Source organism: Acomys russatus, chromosome 12, assembly GCF_903995435.1.
Source record: "Acomys russatus chromosome 12, mAcoRus1.1, whole genome shotgun sequence".
NCBI lineage: Eukaryota > Metazoa > Chordata > Mammalia > Rodentia > Muridae > Acomys > Acomys russatus.
The window spans coordinates 52,091,422-52,114,358 of record NC_067148.1 but is presented as its reverse complement, the minus strand read 5'-3'; the positions used below and the strand labels follow the sequence as shown (position 1 = coordinate 52,114,358).

Here is a 22,937-nt window from a genome sequence, read left to right as displayed (position 1 = left end):
CGGCCCTAGCCGGCACACTCGCTCGCTCGCTCCCTCGCATCCCCACAGCTCGCGCCCCTCGTTCTCCCGGCTCCCGGGGCAAAGCATGTAGCCCGCGTCGGGCACCCGTGGCGGCCAGCAGCTGACGCCCGCCCCCGCCGTCGCGTGTGCCCGGTGCGCAGCGCGGGCGACCCAGCCAGCGGCCTGCCCCGCCGCCCGCCGGAGCCCGCCCCTCGGGCCTCCCTCCCGCCCCGTCCCGGTCGCCCTCCGCGGGGCCTTCTATATGGGCCACCTTCTCTCGAAGGAGCCGCGTAACCGCCCGAGCCAGAAGAGGCCTCGCTGCTGCAGCTGGTGCCGCCGCCGGCGCCCGCTCCTCAGGCTGCCCCGCCGGACTCCGGCCAAGGCGTCCCCGCAGCCCGTGGCGCCCCGGAGCCGGGACTGCTTCTTCCGTGGGCCCTGCATGCTCTGCTTCATCGTGCATAGCCCCGGCGCGCCCGCCCCCGCCGGCCTAGAGGAGGAGTCGCCGCTCTCGCCGTCGCCGCCGCCACCGCCGCGGGACGGGGCCTACGCCGCCGTCTCCTCGCAGCTCCTGGCGCGGCGCTACGCGGCCCTGGCCGCCGAGGACTGCGCCGCCGCCGCCCGCCGCTTCCTGCTGTCCTCGGCTGCCGCTGCCGCTGCCGCCGCCACTGCCACTGCGTCGGCCTCGTCGCCCGCGTCCTGCTGCAAGGAGCTGGGGCTGGCCGCGGCCGCCGCCTGGGAGCAGCAGGGCCGGAGCCTCTTCCTGGCCAGCGTGGGGCCGGTGAGCTTCCTGGGACCGCCGGCCGCCGTGCAGCTCTTCCGGGGGCCGCAGGCCGAGCCCCCCGCGGTCCTCGAGATGGTTTGCAAGCGGAAGGGGGCCGGGGTCCCCGCCTGCACCCCCTGCAAGCAGCCCCGCTGCGGCGGCGGCGGGGGCTGCGGCGGGGGCGGCGGCGGCGGGGGAGGGCCCGCGGGGGGAGGTGCCTCGCCGCCGCGGCCGCCCGACGCTGGCTGCTGCCAGGCCCCGGAGCAGCCCCCGCCGCCGCTCTGCCCCGCGCCCGCCTCTCCCGCCTCCGAGTGCGCCCCCATCGAGGCCGCGGGGGATGCAGTCCGAGCTGGGGGCACCGCCCCCTCGTCCTCCCAGCAGCAGCCTGAAAGTGGCGACGCGGACTGTCAGCAGCCCCCCGAAAACCCCTGCGACTGTCACAGGGAGCCGCCCCCCGAAATCCCTGACATCAACCAACTGCCGCCGTCCATCCTGCTTAAGGTGGGTCTGGGCGAGAGGCGCAGGGGATGCTCGCTTCCCCCCCATCCTCCCCAACCCGGCCCCCGCCTGCGAGCCTCGTTCTCTCCTCCCCCTGTTTGCGGAGGAGGGGGGGTTCCCTGACAGCCGGGGGACGCCGGAAGGGGAGACTGGGAAGCCAGTGGGGCCTGAGCTTTCAGACTGCTTTTGAAATAGAAAAACTTGGAGGCTGCTGAATGCCATGTAGTAGCTTAGGTCTGTTATCTGCAACTCGGGGCTCATAGAGTGCATTAGCAGCCTCTCCTACCCCCTCCCCCACCATGGAGAAACTGTGGAATATACACGCATTCTGGAGCAATTCGTATATAGTGTGTAACGACTTTATGTGCCGGTGTTTGAAAGTTTTTAAGTTTGATAGCTGCTAGTTAGTGGCAATAACTTCTATTAAGCATTTACTGTGACCAGTTACTGTGCCCGGGATATACATACATACACACACACACATATACACACACACACACACACACACACACACACACACACATATACACATATATACATATACACACACATATACACACATATGCACACACACACGATATTTTTGCAGTTGTTGCTGTGAGATAAGTCCTGTTAATACGTATTGCATGCAAAAAGAAGCTGACTTGTCAGTGTTTTGGGACAGATGACTTACATTGGTGAGCCTGGAAGAGGAGTTTTTTCTCTTGTGGAGCTAACAGTCTAGATGGGCTTGGAGTAGTTGAAGGATTTGTTCAAGGTCACAGCGGTAAACTAAAGGGCAAAATTGGGTCTTGAGGGAAAGTGTTTTGCCCAGCTTGACTTGAAACAACAAAACAAGCCCAAACACCCTGTTGTTTATGTTGTTTTTCCTCCCCACATCTTCACCTTTATGTACAAACATTGATTACCACAAGTCAGAAGTCTTTTTTTCTTTCTCCCTTGGTGTTGGGTGAATGAAGAAGAGTTGAAGTGCCTGGTAGGAACTTTGTGTCACTCTGAATTACCAAGTGAGAGTTCCAGTTTTGCCAGTGCTAAGGACAAAGTTTATGATAGAATTTGTATTGTTATTCTTTTCCCCTTTGTTTTCTGTCTGTTAGCACATCTCTTTCTGGAGATAATAAGTATGACCTTGGTTTTTCAGTATGGATGATGTTTAAATAAGCTTAGCCAGAAATAACCTTCAGAAGAATTTGGCTACTTTTATTGTTACTGAGGTAACTGTTAAGACCTACAATTGTTACTTTCCATCAGTACCTTATTTGATTAGACTTTTTATATTTATGCTTCTGTTTGGCTCTGTTCCACTGTGACATTGGTGTTCTTGTGAACAATACAGCGAAAGAGCGGGCAAGTTTTCCACTTCGTTGAGTCCTGTTGCAATGGTTTAATTATTATGCAGGTGTATTTTTTGGAGGAGTACTTACTGGGTGTGTTCATGGGGTGCGTTTTAGTGCAGAGGGAACCTTCTCAAGTCATTTAAGTCTCTGGATGAGCTGGATAAATAAAGTATCAAACTTTTGGTATAGAAGTTTCATTGCTGTCTTCTTATTTGATTAGAGTGTAGAAACAAAGTGAGACAAGCTATAGACTTTTCTCATTTTACCTAAGCCCTTATATCATGAAGAAAAGAACATTATTATCTTCCTTGATTTACTGTAGCAGTCACTGTGTAGCTCAGGCTGTCCTCCAAAGTCTTGGCTTCTCTTCCTTCAGCGTCTTAGTACTGGGATGACAGGTGCACAAGATAAAGGAAACCCTAAAGGGTTAAGGGTAAATTACCTACTGTGTGTGTATGTGTGTGTGTGTTTTGTCAAGAATTGTTGAAAACTTGGTCCAAGAGACATTGAGGACTTGCTTGCTGTGTTGGAGTATCTGGGCATGGTGTACAGATTCCTATTCTTTGTGCTAAAAGCGTGAATAAAGATTCTCAGTTGGCGTCTCTGGTTGTAGTGGTGTTCCATGTGAAGAGAGTCAGACTCGGATGAATTGGAGGATTTCTCAGTGGAGAACTTCTGAAGCAGTGGGTTGGAGAATACACTTATCTTGCTTGTTGCTCTGGGTTCTCCCCTAAGTACACCGTGGTAGTTCTGAATTACTGAATAAGTGAGTGACTGATCAGGTTGAGATTCTGGGAGGTGTGAGTCGCGGTAAGAGAGGGTTGTGTTCAACCTGAAGTCTGAGTCATGTTAGGGCTTTGGGCGATGGAAGCGGTCTGTCTCTGGTAAGGACGGTGGGTGTTTGGCTTGGGGAAGAAACTTAGGATGCTATGACAACTCTTTTTCTCCCGTTACCTAGAGCACAGACTCATCACTCACATTGAAAATACTTCTAATGTAACCTCCAGGCTGATGGGAGATGGCTGTGTTGCTGCTGCTCCTGCTTCTCTTGCTCTTTCTCCCCCTCTGCAAACCCTTAAAAAGAAATGGAAGGCAGGGGAAGAGGTTAGGAAGGAAGTCCAACTTAAAGGAAGATTTTATTTTATTTTAGTTTTTTAGGAAAAGCCACTATACTTAATCCAGTTTCTTCAAAGTAGTGCAAAGACACCATGCTGCTTCAAGGGGGATTCTGGCTCAGTATAAACGAGGCTGATCTCTGGTTTACTTAATGTAATGCTAAGTTCTCTTCTCCTTGAAGTGTCTTACATTGCCAACAAAGGGTTTGCTTTGCTTCAAACCTATCCTGCCGTTTCATCTCCAGAGGTAGAATAACCACTGTTAGCAATTGAAATTATTTTCCTCGATCTGTACCTTGCAGTATGTTAGCCATTAGTTGTATGTACTTAACATTTATAACGGTTAAATAAAACTTAAAACTCAGCTTTTCAGTAAGAAGAGCCAGATTTCAGGAATCCATAGTCATTTGTCCTTGGTGCCTGCTCTTCTGGACGGTGCTGTATAGGACATTTCCATCATGGCAGAAGGGGCTGTGTGTACTGACCCCCCTCTCCCTCCCCTGTGCCCATGGCATCAAAGTGTCCACATGCTCTAAGTTTTGTGGCTAATGTGGGTTTGGAGTCTTCCCCCGCCATGTAGCATATAGTTTCCTTCATTTAAAAAATACTGCTTAGTATCCCATAGCATTATATTGCCTTCTATTAAGAGGAGTTTCTAGTTTTACTTTTGCTACTAGACCAGTGTATACAGATGTTTATACACATGTAATAATTTCAAGGATAGGTATCAAGGAAGTGGAATTTTGGGTTGAAGAATGTATGTTTGGCAGTTTAGGAGCCTTTGGTAGCAATTAGTACTGTTCTAAAATGCAGCAACTTATATCTTGAAATAGTAAGCATTACTTGATGTTGTAATTATGTAACTTAACAGGAGATAATTGTTGAGACTCTCTAGTCACTCCTACCCCTTAATCCATACAGAAATAGAGAAGAAGCGTGTCACTCCTAGAGACGTTAGTGAGTGGCAGACCCTGGGCTGGGTCCCAGCTGTAGACATCTTGTGTATATACTGTTAGAAGGACTTGACTACTCTCTCAGGGAGTATATGAAAGTTATTTCTGAGTGGGGGTAAGATGTTTGCTTACTCCAGACAACTTGTAAACCATTGCATCAAAGGCTGGTTTATGACTGGTGTGGGGCGCTGGTAGGTCTTTATAAGACATTTGAGGAGCAGGGAATGGCTCGTCAGCTCTGGGAATAACATTTTTCTTAAGTAACTAAACCTGTTATATGAGGTTTTTGGCTACTGGATTGGTTTGGATCAAATAAACTAGCCTCAGATTTTGCTTGCTACTTGTTGCCTTTACAGCCTTAAGCAATTCTGAAATCACAACTATTTTTATAGGATGGAAACATTGTGCAACAGCTTTCCTCACATATTTTCTGTTTGCATGAATGGTTACCTTGAAATAGAGATGTCATGTGCTTTATGTTTAGATTGCTATCTTGCCCTGGGTTAGCAAGGCTGCTGCTTTCCAAAAGATAGTGAGCGGGAGCTTGTCTGTCAAAACCATTACAAGGCTTCACTACAGTCCTTTCCCTCTGACATGTGGGTAGATAGGAAATCTTTAGTTTGGTAGATTTATTACAAACGGGCTGCTTTAGTGAAAAAGGCAGTTTCATGAGAGAAGTTTGCTCTGGTGGAAAGCCTGGTAGAAGGCTTTAGGAAGGCAGGTCTGCATATTTCCTTTCGGAAGTGTGCTCAATGGTCTTAAGTTAGGCTACCAAAAAGGGTAGTTTGTTTACTTAAGAATTCTGTCATTTGTGTTTTCTAGCGAAAACTGTGATAGTGGTCACCAGAAGTCTTTGTTGAGCCTTCCAGCTTCAGGTTATGTCAAAGATGGGAGAGGAAGGGTGATTAAGAAACACTTCGGATTAGCATAATAGATTCTAAAGAAGTTGCTCAGCCTTCCCAGATCTCCTTCTTCATGTGCATCACCCACCTGACAAATCCTTTTTCACATTGATAAGCATAATTAACCTACATCCATGTGGATTTAGCTAGTGATGTGTGGATCAAAACTGCCATTTACTTTTACGAGAGAGAAAACAAGAAGTACTGGTCAGCCGTGTTTCAGCTAGGTGCTGCTTGGTGCTGTGAGCATGCAGAGAAAGTTAGTCTTACGGTAGAAGAGTTCTCTCTCTCTGTCTCTCTGTCTCTGTCTCTGTCTCTCTCTCTCTCTATCTCACACACACACACACACACACACACACACTTGTGCATGCATGCACATACTCATGTAGACACTCATAGATACACAAATACTTCTGTGATAGTGCACAGTTTTGTGTGTATGTACACACATTGTGCACATACACACATGCTCTTATACAAGACTGCACAAAATATGCATGTGCGCATACATACCCTTATGTGCATATACGTACAACAAATGTACACACAAATAAATGAAATGTGAGAACAAAATATCCAGCTCTTTAAAAAGTTACACAAATGACTTAGTCTCCCTAAATCTGTATTTTTTTCATCTATAAAGTAAACAGGATGAGTATAAAAATACCCACATCGCTTGGAGCCATGAGAGGGACTATGGCTGCATGACAAGTTTAGTGAATGTTTCCAAAGACATCAAAACTGTCCCAACTATTTGGCTCTAGAATTAAATAAAAGACATACCTTGATGAGTTTATTCTTAGGAAACTCTTGTTTAAAAAGTCAAGTATGAATAGTGGAATTCTGTAGCCTCTAGGATGATGCTCCTGGTGTGACCTCCCCAGAGATCTAACTCAGTTTGGGACAATAAGTAAAAGCCCCATTGCCAACTAAAAGCAGAGGACTTGGTAGGGGAAATAAAGGGAAACACATAACGCTGGCCTGAAGATGAGGTGCCAACTGGGAGGAGTGGGAAAGGAGCCAGCAGTGGAACAGGTAGCCTGTGGAAGGGAAGCAGGCAGGGGCAATCTCTCCACACGTCCTGGTTCAGTGTGAAATGTGTGTGTGTGACAGAGAGAGAGAGAGAGAAAGAGAGAGAGAGAGAGAGAGAGAGAGAGAGAGAGAGAGAGAGAGAGAGAGAGAAGGAGGAGGAGGAGGAGGAGGAGGAGGAGGAGGAGGAGGAGGGGAGGAGAGGAGAAGAGAGGGGAGGGGAGGGAGGGGGGAGGGGGGGTGCTGGCAGGAAGGAATGGTTAAGGTCGATTGAGGAATTGGTTAAGCTAATTATCCCAGCAATTGTAGCACTTGGGGGCAGAGGCCAGAGGATCACAGATTGGAGGCCAACATGATCAAGACCCTATCTCAAATACAAAATAAAAGATGACACTGGCTGGGCCTTGTATATCCCCTTTGTAGTCCATACTCAGGTTAAGGAGCAGGCGAGAGTTCTGGACAAACTTTCCAGGACAGTGAAACCACTGTTCAGACACAGCAGTTTCCCAGGAAGCAGAGCTCAAGGACACGGAGGACACCAGTGGCACAGACGCTTGCACTGTAGTGAACAGAGATTCCAGAAAGGATAAGCAAGTTAAAAATAAAAAGGCCCAGAAGAGTCTGATTCTGTAATTGTTACCCTGTAACCTGAAATATCTAGTTTGAAACAGTTTTGAGATCTGGAGAAAGTATAAAGAGTGTGAGTCACACTGAGAAGGAAAGCAGTTAGCAGAAACGGGCTCTAAATGACTCCAAAAGGATTATTGTAAACAGTGAGTAAAATAAAATGATGTAAATAAGTAAAAGAATGAAAGGAAATGTTCAGATAACTGGAAGGGAATATTGGCACATTGACTCAACTGGTAAGAAATCTTAGTAATGCAAGAGATGTTATAAAAACTTACTTTTGTGATGCTACTATAAATAGAAATTGTTTAGAATACTTACTACTATTGAAAGTATTTGCTTATTTTCCAAAAACTTATTTTTGTTTATTTTTATGATTCATTGTCTATAACATCATGGCAACTGTGATTAGAGAACTTTTAAAAAAGCATCTGTTTTATTTATGTGTCTGTGTGTGTGCACCTGTGCAGGTACCTGTGCAGGTTAGCAAAAGGAAGCTGGGAACTGAGCCCTGGTCCTCCGGAAGAGCAGCAGCTGTGTGTTTTATCCCCTTCCACCAAAGATAGCTTTGCTTCTTTTTCTTGACTCTTTCGGCCTGGCCAAAAGCTCCAGTGGGATGTTATAAAGGCCATGATAATGTACATCCTTGCCTTGTTCCTGATCTCTGGGGAAAAAAAAAATCTATGACTCTAGTGGACTTCTGTTTATAGGTGGGGGAGTGATGTGGAGTTCATTTTTTAAGTTGAAAGTGTACTCTCATTTCTAGGTTGTAGAATGTTTTAGTCAAGAAATGGTATGGTATGGATAAATGTCTTTTCTTGCATCACTTAGGACAAATATTTTTTTAAACTTTGGTCTTACTGGTCTGGTGTGTTACATGGTTTTTTATGTTGGTTTGTTTATGTTTTTGTTTCTTCACAGTTGGCCCATTCTTACTCTGTTTAGAATAAATCTCATTTGTCCATGGTCCACATGATCTTTTTACTATGTTGCTGGATTTAGTTTTTATTTGTTTATTTTATGTGTATGGGTGGTTTTTTCTGTATGCATGTCTATACCACATGCATGCTGGAACTCTCTGAGGTCCTGGAGATGGAGTTCTATGTGCATGGTTATGAGCTGCCAGGTAGGTGTTGGGAATTGAACCTGGATCCACCAGATGAACACCAGCTCTTAACTGTTGACCTACTTCTCTAGAACCCTAGCTTGTTAATTAAAAAATTCTTTCACCTACATTTATGATGGACTTTATACATTTTTCTTGTAAATTTTGTTTTGTTTTTGGTTTGACTTTAATAACACAGTAATGCTGGCCTCATAGAATGAGTTAGAAAGTGTTCTGTTCTTCCAAAATTAATACAAGAATTTAAGATGGGTGTGTGTTAGTCTACTTTTCAGTGTAGTGTCTCTGAAGTCTTTAGTTATATCTGTGAAGTCCTGTGATATCAGCAGGCAGCAGGTGTCACAGAACCTACAAAGCAAGCAGTAGGCTCTAAATGGTTAAATTTCTATTTCTGACTACTGTGAAGACAGTTTTATTTGTAACAATTTTGAGGTCATCCTCAATGGTTTTGAAACTAAGTAGGAAGTGACAATGCAGAGGCTCCTTTGTCTGTAGCTCTGTCCTGCTCTTGTCTGTCCATATGTATGATGTCATTTTCATTTCAGTTGTGGTGTAAGTCAGTCCCAGAGTTTCCTTCTGCTTCTGTAATTTCTACTTGGTAGTAACATTCTTGTTTGATGAGACATCTCTGTTTTGTTTTGTTAACTTTAGTTCTTTATTTTCTGTTCTCTCTGGGCTGAGAATTGAACCCTGGACTTCGCATATACCAGGCCAGTGTTCTACCACTGATGCCAAGCTCTCCTTCAGTTCTCTGTTCGTGGTTTCCTCAAGCTCTTTGGATGGACCTTAACTGTTGATTCACTGTGCTTGTCTAGGAAGTCCACTGTCCTAGGCTGCTTCATGTGCAGTTTCAAAGAGCTTTTCCTTGTCAGTGGGCCTTCTTGTCCTCTCATTTATACATAGGCATTTTATCAGAGCATGTTTGAGTGTGTGTTACATTTAAACTTGGCAATGTGAGTATTCCAGCATGGCAGTTCTGAGAATTAGATTTTCTCTCTTTAGGATACATTGTTGCTTGTCAGTTTTGTGATTGACAATTCCAAACTAGTTCTCCAGGTCACTGGTTCTTGAGATCACTGCTCCATGTTATGTGTAGCCCCGAGGCTTCTGCTTAGGTGAGTCACTCAGTAGTTCTGTGACAGAGATTGCCTTAATGCTGAAATGTGGCTGCCTTTTTTTTCCTTGGCTAATATGAACCACTTACTAGTTTATAGAATCTTAAAGGAATTGATGTTGACAGTATTGTCAGTTTCTGTTAGGTAATAGACCTTTGGATTCAACTTTCTATCATTTTTGCTAACAGTTTCCTGCTTCTGGATAACCACTCATCAGGGAAGACATCACAGGAATATTGGAAATACTGTGAATTAAAGGGAATGAAACCCAATAGGGAAACATTATGGGACACAGCTAAAGCAGAATCGAAAGACTTTATAGCTGTCAGTGCATGTGTGTTATAAAGTGGGTTTCATGAACTTAGCCTGGGGCAAGGCAAATATCCTGCCAGGTTTTTATAAAGTTTTATTGGCACACAGCCTTTCAAACAAAACAAAACAAAACAAAACTGTGTGTACAAGGCTGTGTGCCAATAAAACGTACTTCTCTTTTGTGGTTTGAAAGATGGAGTTTGTGCCAGAGATGTAGATCTGAGCTGCTGTGTAGTTTTGTGTGACTGGGATTGCATTCATGATGATTTTTCTTTTAAATGATGACTTCACAGGACTCAAACTCTTTGGGCCACAGAGCTGTCCTCTCTGGTGTTTCGGCTACAAACATGTCCCTTTTGGAGATTTAAGGCTGGGTAGCTGTCATGTTGCAGCCCTGCCACGCAGGCAGTAGCGGTGACTGAGCAGTAGGGATAAAGGAGAAGAGAAAGAAAAGCAGCCACATTTTCCTGTCTTTTCCTTCAGTGTTTGTTGTGTCTGCTGTGCAGGTCTACACAGATGCTACTTTCATTTCCAAGCAGGAGAATACAAGGCGCAGGCAGGGACCAACAGAGCAAGCAGAAACTCATTCAATTTCTGGCCATTCTTCCTGTTTCTGATTGCCTCTGTGCTCTACTCATTATTAATTTGTAGCCTGTTGTGGCAGCTGCTCCCACTATGCTGTCGAGTTTTTGCCAACAATCTCATGGTTCTGAATAACCATTCATGAAGGAAAACATCACAGGAATATTGGAAATATTGTGAATTGAGGGAAATAAAACCCAGTACGGACTATATTTTGATATACAGCCAAGGCAGATAGAAGGAACTCAGAGTTTGCCAGTAGGTTGTAAGCAGTGCGGAGCCACATTTCTGTGTGGTTTCCATTGCACCGTTTGTGAAACACGCATTGCCTGTGATTTCCCCAGGCTCAAGGTTTAAATGTAGTAGTCTAGCTTGGGGACATACAACTCCTGGCTGTGTAGAGGTCAGTTATTTTAAGGCAGGACTGTGACACAAGTGATTTATGTACTTCCCAGTGTGTGTCAGACAACACCGTAGAAACGGGGCCTGTGCTTTCTGAGTCTCATAATCACCTTGTTAGATGTTAGAGTATTCCCATTTTAAGAATGAGGAAATTGGGGCACAAAGAGATTATGTACTTAAAGATAAGGTAATTGTGCTAAAACTCTGTTTTCTCTAAAACTTTCAATTACTTTTATGGAAAATTTTGTGGTATGAGCCAAAGTAGAAAATAGTAAAACAAACCCTTTAGATGCTGTCCATCACGCTTGGACAGTGTTCTGCTTTTCCTGTTTTAGCCCTTTAACATGTAAAACAATTCCAGTGAGGAATATAAAAGCATATTTTAGCTATAATTTTTCATAAGCACTAGGATAAATATAAAGATAATAAAAATATCAATTCCTTTATATCATATAACATGTATTTGGCGTCCAGTTTTATCTGATTGCCTTATGATTGGTTTGGTTCAGTATCTCAGCATACCTACCGTTATTATTTGTTGATATGTCTCCATATCTTCAGAGATCTGCCTGGGCCTTAACCCTGTCTCCCAACAGATCTCTCATGATAAAAGTTTAAGTTCTTTTAAAGTAGGTTTTCACTTTGGAATAGCTCATTTTTACTGCAGTATTTAAGATGTATTACATAAGGGGGCTGGAGAGATGGCTGAGAGGTTGAGAGCACTGGCTGCTCTTCCGGAGGTCCTGAGTTCAATTCCCAGCAACCACATGGTGGCTCACAACCATCTATAATAGGATCTGATGCCCTCTGATACATAAAATGAATAAATAAATCTTTAAAAAAGATGTATAACATATATTGATACTGACTGATTTTCAATTTATAAAAAAATCTAAAAATCTAAACTGCACCCAGTTTGTTTTCCTTAACCTTATTCATTTACACCCTTGAAGTACATTTGCCAAAGCTATGGCACTAGCATTGGTGTATTACTAGTAATTACAGATTATGCTCTATTTTGATTTGATCAGTTTCTTCACTAATGTTCTTTTCTAATCTGTCCCAGGATTCAGGTCAGGATTTGCACTGGTAGTTGTTTCTGCTTAATTTTTTCTAGATTAAAACTATTATATATTCCTTGTGTTTCCTGACTTCGGCCTTCTGGAATCTCAGGCAGATGTTTTCTGGGATGGTCAGCATTAGATGCGTATCTTGGCATTAGGCAGGGGTTATGAGTCTAGCAATGGGCACCACGAGGCACAGCACATCTCTTACAGTTTACTTCTGCTTCAGCTTCAGTTGTATCCAAGAGTTCATATGCTCCCAAGTGAGGCAAAAGCCTCCGAGGACTCTCCTACACCCCTTCCCGCCTTAGTCTTTTTTCTTGTTCCATAAGTGTAAGCATTTTCCCTTTGTTTTTGTCTTGTCCTTGTAATTGTTTTTCACTATAAGGAAGCAGAAGGGTACAAACACCTTATTATCATCCTGTTTTCTCCCTTCCTCTCACTACCTAAAAGGTAGTGCCACTTGCTGTTCGTGTCCTATGTCACCAGACTTCTTTCTCGGTAGGACGGTCTCTGACTGAGTTTTTGGATTGTGTCCACTTGTATTTAATACAATTTTTGCCTTAAGCCATTAAGCTTGTCATAATGCTATACCTTTGAAAACATTTAGCAGATACGTGATTCCTTTTGTAATTCACAGATATTTTCCAATTTGTCCCTGGATGAACGCTGCCTGTCTGCGTCGTTGGTTTGCAAGTACTGGCGTGACCTTTGCTTGGACTTCCAGTTCTGGAAGCAGCTGGACCTCAGTAGTCGTCAGCAGGTACGGCGTTGAGTTCTGTTAAATTCCTTATTTGAGCCACTCGGTTGAAGAAAAATCTTTATTCTCTTTTCAAATGATTGTAACCTACAATTTAAAAATGTAACTTTCTAAAATTTCTGATGCCCCTACGAGCACACAAGTGCACACACACAGCTGCATATTTGGTGTGTATAGATGTTCAAGTGAGAGCTAAGTTCCATGGTGAAAAACATAGTTGCTAATATAGACCGGTACTTTTGAATCTCTTCTTCTCTCTTTCTTAGACCTTTTTGTATCTCCGTTTATCATCATCATTTCAAACCATGAGCCTTTTCCTTTAGGGAGGTTAAATCCTAAGAGTTTAACAGTAGAGAGTTCTGGCCCACGTGCACCTGCCCTGTGCGATGGGCTGTCCTGAGGCTTCAGACACCAGAGTCCACCCACCTCTCTGCACCTCTGGGACGAGATGCTGTCATTTCCTGTGTGATGAGTAAAGAAGTGGAAGGAAACTGGGCTAACATAGCTCTTTTGAAATAAACTTTTTTTTTTTTTTTTTTTTTTTTTTGGTAGTTTCCTATTTCCCAGTTGTTGAATCAGTCAGATCTGGTGACACAGATTAGGAAAAAAGATGGGATTTATAGTGTGGTTGCAGGCAGTTTATTAGACTTTCTAGGCTCATTCTTTATAGGGTACTTGGTATTTAGCATTAGAGAGAGATGAAAACACCCAATAAAAACATGATGTTATTGGAATCTTAAACTGCTCCAAATCCCTTATGATATGTTACCATTGGTGCATTGGGAAGTATTTGATGACAGGTGTTCTTTAAAAAGCAAATTTATAACATTTTCTAATTATTAGGGTATGAATAACCCCATCAGGCTTATTTCAAGCTACCTGTCATGTTACCATGTGCAAATTACAAAGATGTGCACATAGCACGCTTTTGTGAGCTGGTCCAAGCAAGCTGACACACCACTGGTAGTTTGTTTGTGAACCTCACTTTTTAAAATAGATTAAGCAAGTTCCTCAACATTCATGCGTAAGCTTTTTTGTCTTGCCTCCTCGTTAACAAGTGGCTAAAATATCTACAGAGGTACTTAGTTACTGACTTGGGTTCCTGAACTAGATGTACAGCAGGCATGGGGTGAAGGAAGGTAAGGCAGGGGGAGAGAGGCCTCTGCCTCCTGTGGGCCTAGCTGTTTCCTCTCAGCTCTGCCTGAGAGCTTTCCTCCCCTGCTGGTCAAGCCTGGAGAGGAGAAAATAAAAGCCTGAAGTTACAGCTTCCCTGCTCCCTTCACACAGAGGTGGCTCCATTTGTGGCTCTCACTCCTCAGGCACTCAACAGTTAGTTTCCCTCTTTGCATTTTAAGCTTTATCTGCATTTTTTTTCCTTGGGTTCCCCCCCCCCCCCGCATGGACATTAACTCTGATTTCTGTTTTGAAATGTGGTGATTGGGCTGGGAACATGTGTGGCTGGTATTTTATTATTTTAACTTCAGGTGGCCATGTGACTTTTTTTGCCAGATGAACTGTAAGTTTACTTGTATTTAGCATTGAACTTCTGACTAATTTCCTGACAGACGTCTCTGTAGGCTCTGCCCTGTTGCTCGGCAACAGTTATGTATTCCTCACTGTGGAGGTAGTCCTCTGGGAGTGGCAAAGCTTGTAGTTTCATACTGAGCTGTCACCTAATACCAAGTGTGAAAGGTCAGTTCACAGGCTGGGATTACGGTTCAGGGGTCTATGCGAGGCTTGGTGATCAGTTCTTAGCACCAAAAACCAAACCAAACCAACCTCCAAAACACACCAAACCATACCAAAATCCAAGGCCTGCATCATACTGATTTATATGTAATATTTGCTTAGTTGTAACACATTTTAAATTTCAATGTAGATTTGTTTGTAGCTTTTGGCGAGCTTGAAGGTTTAATGCAAAGTAGCATGTATATTCTTGTTCCCTGACACTACTTCCAGTACTAAGTACACGGAGCTTGTTCTGCACTGACAACCAGTTCTCCATAAACCGTGTGCTCAGGAGCTAGTGTAGACCCCGTGGGCTAAGGTCTCAACACCCTGCCTCCACCTCAGATGCCATTTGCAAATCTTAGGAATCCGTCATCAAGCAGCTGCACGTTCTGGTCCAGTTTTCACCTCGGCTTGATAAACAGCTGCACCCATTGTATCAACTCTGAAGAGATTCATATTTTCTGGTGTAATTAGGGATACAACCGGAAACATCCATGTGGAAAAGTCAAAAGGCAAGACAGGGATGGTATTGAGCCTTCAGTGCTTCAGGGCTGTGTAGTAACCTTTTGCTGAGGAGCGCTTGAAACCCCATCTCCAGCAGGCGTTTTCTTCCTCTCCTCAGCTCTGCTCTCTGGTCACCTGTTGACTGGTGTGTATTGGTTTGTGTTTGTTTTTCTTACTGGAGTTTGAACCAGGACCTCTCGCATGCCTGGGGAGCAGTCCTCACTGGACACTAGCGCTACCTGTTTAGTCTTTAGTAACCAAGCTTCCTCCTGAAGCTGTCCAGGAGCCACTTCCGTTCACCTCACGTCCAGGGAGGGCACGGGGCTGCTTAAGACAACATAGGAAAGTCCCAGGGGTGTGAGGAAATGTATACCAGAGCCCGGGAACAAAGAAAAGGCACACATTTATTTTATTATAGCACAGTTCTTGTTTGAAAGCTTTTCTTTTAATTGTGTTTTTCATGTGTTAAGACATTTGTTACTTATTGGTAGAAATTAACTAATACAAAATAGTTTTGTACTTTTAGCAAAGTTTAATTTATTATATCATTTTCTCTCATAGGTTACTGATGAATTATTGGAAAAAATTGCATCCAGAAGTCAGAATATAATTGAAATCAACATTTCTGATTGTCGCAGTATGTCTGACACTGGTGTGTGTGTTCTAGCGTTTAAGTGTCCTGGACTTCTTAGGTACACAGCCTACAGGTGCAAACAGCTTTCCGACACCTCCATCATTGCGGTGGCCTCCCACTGCCCTGCACTGCAGAAGGTCCACGTAGGCAACCAGGACAAGCTCACTGATGAAGGACTCAAACAGGTAAACAATGGCATTTACGGAGCGACTGCACACACTAATGACAAAACTTGTACAGCAACATTTTGCAAGATTGTTACATTAAAAATAAGTACGAGAGACTGAAGTGAGCCATCTTTTCTAAGTCATAATGAGTTACTTGCTTAGGCTAATAAGCTCGAGGGCTGTGGTGATGGTCAGATACATTAATTTTGCTGTGTTTTACAGTAAGTGCCTAATTTTGTGACCAGCCATTTTTATAGCTTCTTTTTAAATTTAAAAATTTCTCTTTTTAAAAAAATTTAATTATTATTTTTTAACTTGGTGTATACCAGAATGTGCTTTGAGTTAAAGTACTCAGTTTGGGTCAGAATAAGTTTTTAGTTTTATTTTTTTCAGAATAAGTTTTTAAAAGTTAACTTTTAATTTCCCTTTCATGTTATCAGATGGTGTGTTTTAGACAGAGTTTAAAATGTTGTTTTAAGACACAAATGGAAGTTCAAATTGAAGAGCATAAAATAAGGAAAAAACATCAATTAACCTATATTTGGTGTAATAATTGGAATGAGATCAGCTCAATAATACACATCCTTTTTGGTGTTCTTCCTTTTGGAATAGCACTTGATATTTCCTGACAGAGTGGCTTTCTCGTTCAGGAAGGAAGCTCCCTAAACTGAAGCATTATATTTGACTGTGTTGAGAGTGGAGTGTGAGGAGAACTTGGGGAAGACTCTCTTAGACAGAGCCTGCTGCCTGTGCTTGTCAAGGATGCCACCAGCCTGTAATGAGCCTGTGCTGCTGCCCAGGCCTGCTGACAGGCAGCACTTTTCCTTGTTTTAATAGTCCCTGATTCCTTTCTTCTTTGTATACGTAAAACATTTTATAGCATTCTTGAAATCAATTAAATTATTTTTTTCTGGAGAAACATATATTTTTATGGATGTAGCGTAATTTTATTTATTATGATGGGTTTTTTTCAGCATTTCATATTTCACAGTTAAACATTTTTTAAAAGTCAGTGTTTTAACAGGTGAATTATTTTTACATGTTTAAGTGTCATGTAATGCAGTAGCCGGCACATAGCAGACTAGTGGGGGGAGGTCTAAGTAATATTTGTAAAAAAGAATAAAATCATAGTATGGTTAAAATAAAGGGAAATAAGCAAGTTTTTTAAGGGACAGAATATGTTGTGACAATCAGATATTACAAACAGCAACTGCAAAACTGATTATGTAAATCTCTATTATGTGAGTTTTTGAGAGCTTGTTAACTTATTTCAGTATTTGTTTTAGGTTTTTATGGTTTTTGAATTATGAAGCAGCTTTATACAGTGCAGTGTTCTAATAGAAATAGGACAGCTGTCTGGACGCTCGCTCCATAGCTGATGTTGTCCTCAGTGTGAAGCATTCTCATTGTAGTGCAGGCCACCAGTCCACCCTCCTTAACGGCTCTGCAGCAGGGCGTGGCCAAAGGTGCGCTCTTAGGTTAGATCGCTCTGAATGACAGAATGGTGTTATGGGTATTGTTGGGTTTTATGTATACATTGTGTGCAATGTACATTTATATTTCCTATTTAATTCTATATTACTGTGTTAAATAAATGTTGCCCTTGACCCACCTAGTGAACTTATTTTATAACCTCCTGATATTTAATAAATTGTGTTGTGGAGTATATTATGGTTTTAGTAAACCACTGCATCTATGGTGAGCTATTCATGATTAACAATTTCCTATGGTTACTTTTTTTCCTTGAACTCAGTAACTAAGCAGTTTATTGTTGATTTTGTTGACTCATTTCCCCATTCCTTCTGACAATAAAACTGATACATGTTTGAGAAATGTATACATGCATTTTATTGATAATACCTTTGAAATGTCTTTCCTTCACAAGTGCCACAATTTTGACTGGCTTTAGCAAACACAGGATGCATGTGTGTTTTGAGTTTTCATTGTTGTTGTTATTTATTATTATTATTTACAAAACACTTACTTAAAGCATTTCAATTTAAAGATCTAACAGATGAAGACTATAATATTGAAAGTATTGAATTCTGCTTACTATTGTTTCTCAGACTACAGTGATGTCCTTAAAAGTTTGGCTGTTTAAAATTTTTTTCTTTCTTCATTGTGTGTGTGTGTGTGTGTGTGTGTGTGTGTGTGTATAGCATGTGCTCACACGCCACAGTATACATGTGGAGGTTAGAGGACACCTTGGCGTAATTAGTTCTCTCCTACCAGGTGGGCTCCTGGGTTTAAACTCAGATAGTCAGGCTCGGTGGCTGGTGCCTGTACCCACTGGGCCATCTAGCTGCCGTCCTTCCTTGTAAATAACTATGTATTTGTGTATACACACCATGGTGCACAGGTGGATATCAGAGGACTATTTGCAGGGGTCAGCTTTTTCTCTTCTCTTGTGCGGGTTCCAGACTGAATCCAGGCCACCAGGCTTGGCAGCAAGCGCCTTTACCCACTGAGTCATCTTGCCAGCACAAGTCAGGCTATTCTGACCAAACATTATCTTATTACAAAATATCTTTTGAATATTGACATTTATATCTACATAAAATCGTGCTGTATTTCTTACCAGTGGAAACACCAGCATACTTTATGTCTGTCATACTTGTCCTATAGTGAATCTGGGGAAAGAGCAACTTAATTAAGGATAATAGCTTTTTCAGTTTTCTTAACATTTTAGCAACTAGTATTTGTATTCAAGTAAGTAATGGTTAATGGTCAACTCATCAGAGCAAGTTTAAGAAATTATGTCCATTGTTACTATTTTATGTAACAGTCACAACTCAGTTTAAGTCATGGAACTCAGATGTTTCTGAAAATAAGCCATTGCAGATTTTTTCCATATTAAAATGGTTATTAAAATTAAATCATCAGTAAATTTCAATCTAGCTGTGTTATGAGTTTTTTAGTTTTCAAAAAATATTTAGGCTCAGTGGTAGAATGCTTGCTGAGGCTACGTAGGCCCTGACTTAATTCTCCAGCCCTGTCCACACAAACAAACAACAAACTCCAGTCCATGAGAAAAACCTTTGAACAGGTAGCTCAAAAGCTCTAGAACGTTGAAAAGGAGCCAGAGATGCCAGATCTGCTGGAAACAAAGGGCCTAGCAGGCGTGGAGAGATGGTCAAGAAACCGCACATTGGAGGTAGAGGCTGGCCTGGTCTACAAAGTGAGTACCAAGCCAGCCATGGCTACATCAAAACAAAGCCAGGCAAACAAAAAGTGAAATAAACCAACAAGAAATACAACATTGTGGCTTTAAAACAAACAAACAAAGAAACCAAATTTTCCTCCAGTCTCTTCCTAGGTTGGCAATAGTCCTAAAGATAGCAGCTGCATACCCAGTGTGGGACTCAGGTCCTTTGTCCCAGAGTGAGTAATGCAGATCTTACTTGTAAGTTATTCTCTCTCTCTCTCTCTGTGTGTGTGTGTGTGTGTGTGTATAAACTATTGGGAGGGACCTTAAGGGGTAATGCAGGCATCATGTATATATATTACTAACATTTTTATGATGGAAAAGTAGTAGACATAGATTGAAAACCTTTTAAGGTAGAAAAAAAATCTAGTAGTTGATGTGTACAACACATGAGGAATCATACGGCTGCCTTCCTGAGGCCTAGGATAAAATGTCTCAGGGAGAGGATTTTGGTATCCTCTCTGAAATTAGGACAGTCAGAGCATCATTGTACACAGGAGGGTTTGGGAAGTCATGTGCACCCAGGTCAGAACACATGTTAAGGAGACCATAGAGACATCAGTTTGCATCACTGGTTGTCTTCTACGTCCATGCGCAAAGCCTGTCTCATAAGTACCCTCCCCTCCCCAAATGAGAACATGAAAGGAGCAGCCAGCCGAAATGAAGACATGCTGAACTGTGGCTTAGTCCAAACAGAAAGTAAAATTGAGGCACAGTGAGAAGAATGCAAGGCGGTAGCCAAGCACAGAGCCAGGCTGCAAAGGCCGGGCAGAGAGCGTGTGTAAATTTGTTTTGCTTTTATCCTTTTGGTTATTTATGGAAATCTATTTCAATATCTTGGCTGCCAAAACAGTAGATCCCAGGGTCTGGAGGAGAGTCCAATCTCCCAAGTCACCACATTGTAATATTCTACCTAATTTACTCACTTATTTTTATTTCATGTGTGTATGTGTATGTCTGAGTGGATATACATGTATCACATGTGTAACGGAGTTTGTGGAGACCGGAAGAGGGCTTCGGATCCCCTGGAGCTGGATTTGCAGGTGGTTGTGAGCCCCTGGATGTGAGCGCTGATGTCTGAACCTCAGTGCTCTACAAGAGTAGCAGCTGATCTTAACCACAGAGCCAGCTCTCCAGCTTTTGTCATAACCAGTTTTGGACTAAAGTCACAGGCATGCAAGAATAAAAAGTGTGGTACACTAGCAGACTTTACATGTACAGAATCCCCCATGAGGAGACCTAAGCAGTGGACTTCTGAGATCAACATGTAAAATCAGTTTGTTTTTCAAAGTGTACTCAAAGAGCTGAAAAAAAAATTTCCCAAAAACTAAAGGAATACAAAAATTGTGTAAGTAAATGGAAGAATACTTATCTTCATGTATGTGTGGACATTTCTCATAAACAGACTTGTCTTTTAAACAACTTGAAAATACTGACATTATACAAAAGTAGTTTCCCTGACTGTGATGGAAGAAACCTGGACACCAAACAGAAAAGTTGTTAAGTTCTCAAATATCTTGGAAGTTGAGCAGTCTACTCATAATAACCAGTGGCTCCTAGAAGAAATCCAGAGGAATTTACTTGGCATGAGTAAAAGTAAAGCACTGCATAGCAAAATGTATGAGAGTCAGTGTGTGTTTTTCTACGAGGGTAATTTATAGTCTTACAGTGTATAGTTCACAGTGGTAGGCCTCCGAAACAGTGGGCACCTACCTCAGTGTGGATCTCAAGGCACTTAAGAATGGAGCGGAATCTCACCCCAAGGCTAACAGAAGGAAGAAAATAAAAAATAATCACTCCTAAAACTAAGAACAGAAGACTGTTAAAGCAAAACCAAAACACATTCTTTCAAGTAAGCCATCAAACTTTTAAGTTTGTTGATGGGGGTTGTGGAGGGGAGGAAAAGACTCAAATCACCAAATTCCGAGTAAAAGTTGACATTGCTGCTGAGGCACTGACACATAAGTACGGTGCGTGGAAATAAGAGTAACTCAGCCAGCAAATTAGACAGTCAGAGATGCGCGACATCTAGGAATGAGACTACAAAACTGACTTAAGAATTAGAAAATTTATAGGTTTAAAGTAAACGAGGAGATTGAATTATTTAAAAAAAAAAACTCTCTGGTGAAAGATTCAATCCACCTTTACTGGAAAAATTTAACATTTAAAGAATTAACACTAACCTTTTTAGATTCTTCCAGAAAGCTCAGGGCAACTTATTTGTAACTATAATTAACCACCCAATCAAAAAACAACGAAAAATCTCTTTAATGAGTTTGTACCAGTTCTTAACAAGGTTTTAGTAGAATTCATCAGACAAATGAGAAGGCTAATGTTTGAGCAAGCGTGATTTATTCCAGGGGTCTAAGCATATAGTCCTACACGTAAAATGCATTTAAATGAAAACAAAGAAATAAAGCCGCTTCAATGTGCAGGTGACATATTTTTGTTTATAGAAAACATTTAAAAATAAAAAAATTAATAAATATTTTAGTGGAGCACCAGGATTACAAACACTGAGTTGTAATTTTTCATGCTGGTAATGAACAGCTGCCCAATATAGAATCCAAACTATATTTTACAATAGCATCTAAACTACAAATGGCTTTTGATTCATTCTGTTAAATTTGATATCTTGTGCTTTCATATAGTTGAGAATATTTTTAAGGAATTTTTGAGGCTTGGCCTTTCTGCCTGCCTACCTGCTCCTTCCCTCCCTCTCTCCCTCCCTTTATCCCTCTCTTCTTCCTCTTTTCTTCCATTTTTTTCTCCCATGTGTTATTTAAAGATACATTGCTTAATTTGAAAATATTTGGAAATTTTAGTGATGTTTCTGTTACTAATTTTTAATTGTATTGTGATCTCACAACACTGTAATTGCTATCTTTTTATCCTTCATATCTATCATCTGCCCATCTACCATCTGTCTGTCTGTCTGTCTGTCTATCTATCTATCTATCATCTGCCCATCTACTGTCTGTCTATCTATCTATCTATCTATCTATCTATCTATCTATCATCTGCCCATCTACCATCTATCTATCATCTATCATCTGCCCATCTACCATCTGTCTGTCTGTCTGTCTATCTATCTATCTATAGATCTATGGATCTATCTATCTGTTTAGCTTTGCTAACTTTGCTTTTGTGATTGAGAGAACGTTCTAAGAATCTGTATCCTTGTCCTGATGAGTGAGGTGATCTGTAGATAATCCATTTTACTTACTCAATTGATTGTGTAGTTTAATTTAGTTCAGCTTACACCCTTACTGTTTCTTTGTTTTTGTTTTGTCTTCTCTGGAAGATCTGTTAATTTGGGGCAGGAAGATATTAATAACCCTAACCACCACAATGGATTCATTCATTTTCTCCTGTAGCTTTTGCTGAACACATTCTGACACTTTATGGTTAGTTGTATACTATTGATTATTATGACATCTTGCTGTATTTTGCCACCTTTTCCTTGTTTATTCCCCACTTTATTCCTGGTAACTTCTTAAAGTGAACTTCGTGCTGTTTGAAGTTATTGTAGTTTTTTCTTAGTTAATAATTGTGATGTTTTCCTCTTGGATTTATGAATTACTGCTTGGAAGTAATTTTTCTTTTTCTCAACTTAAAATTCTCAAGATACAGTTTTTTTCTACTTAAAGTCTTTTTAAAATTAATTGAAAAATTCATAAGCTTGAATTTTTATGGATATTATATGCACATATAAATTTAATTATCTATCTATCTATCTATTTATCTATCTATCTATCATCTGTCTATGTCTGTGCATAATAGCATGTATGTAGATGTTGGAGGACACCTTGTGGGGGTGTTGCTCTTTGAGCTCCCACCAACCATGTGGGTCTCAGAGATCAAACTTGGGTGACGAGGTCCAGTTGTACATACCTTACCTGAGCCATCTGTTTGGTCCCTAGGCCCCTATGTACATTTTAAAAAGACTTTTTAAAAAAAAAACCCAAGAATGAAATGTTATATTCCTAGCAAAAATGTGAGGAATGTGCAGAGATGCCCTGCTTCCACACGTGCGTGCTGTCCTCTGATACTCCTCAGTGGCTTACTTATCATAAGTGACAAGCCTTCCTCAACGAAAACATTGTTCTGCGCCCTT

General features: G+C 41.9%; 1 protein-coding gene across 1 annotated transcript in view; it reads left to right on the top strand.

Annotated features, from left to right (window-relative positions):
- The first annotated feature begins 224 nt into the window (after positions 1-224).
- Positions 225-22,937, top strand: part of Fbxl17 (F-box and leucine rich repeat protein 17) — a 432,200-nt gene continuing 409,487 nt past the window's right edge. Inside the window, exons 1-3 of the mRNA XM_051154429.1 lie at positions 225-1,261; positions 12,460-12,582; positions 15,376-15,633. Of these exons, the coding sequence (XP_051010386.1) occupies positions 263-1,261; positions 12,460-12,582; positions 15,376-15,633 (1,380 nt within the window). The 5' untranslated portion in view covers positions 225-262. The remainder of the gene's footprint in view (positions 1,262-12,459; positions 12,583-15,375; positions 15,634-22,937) is intronic.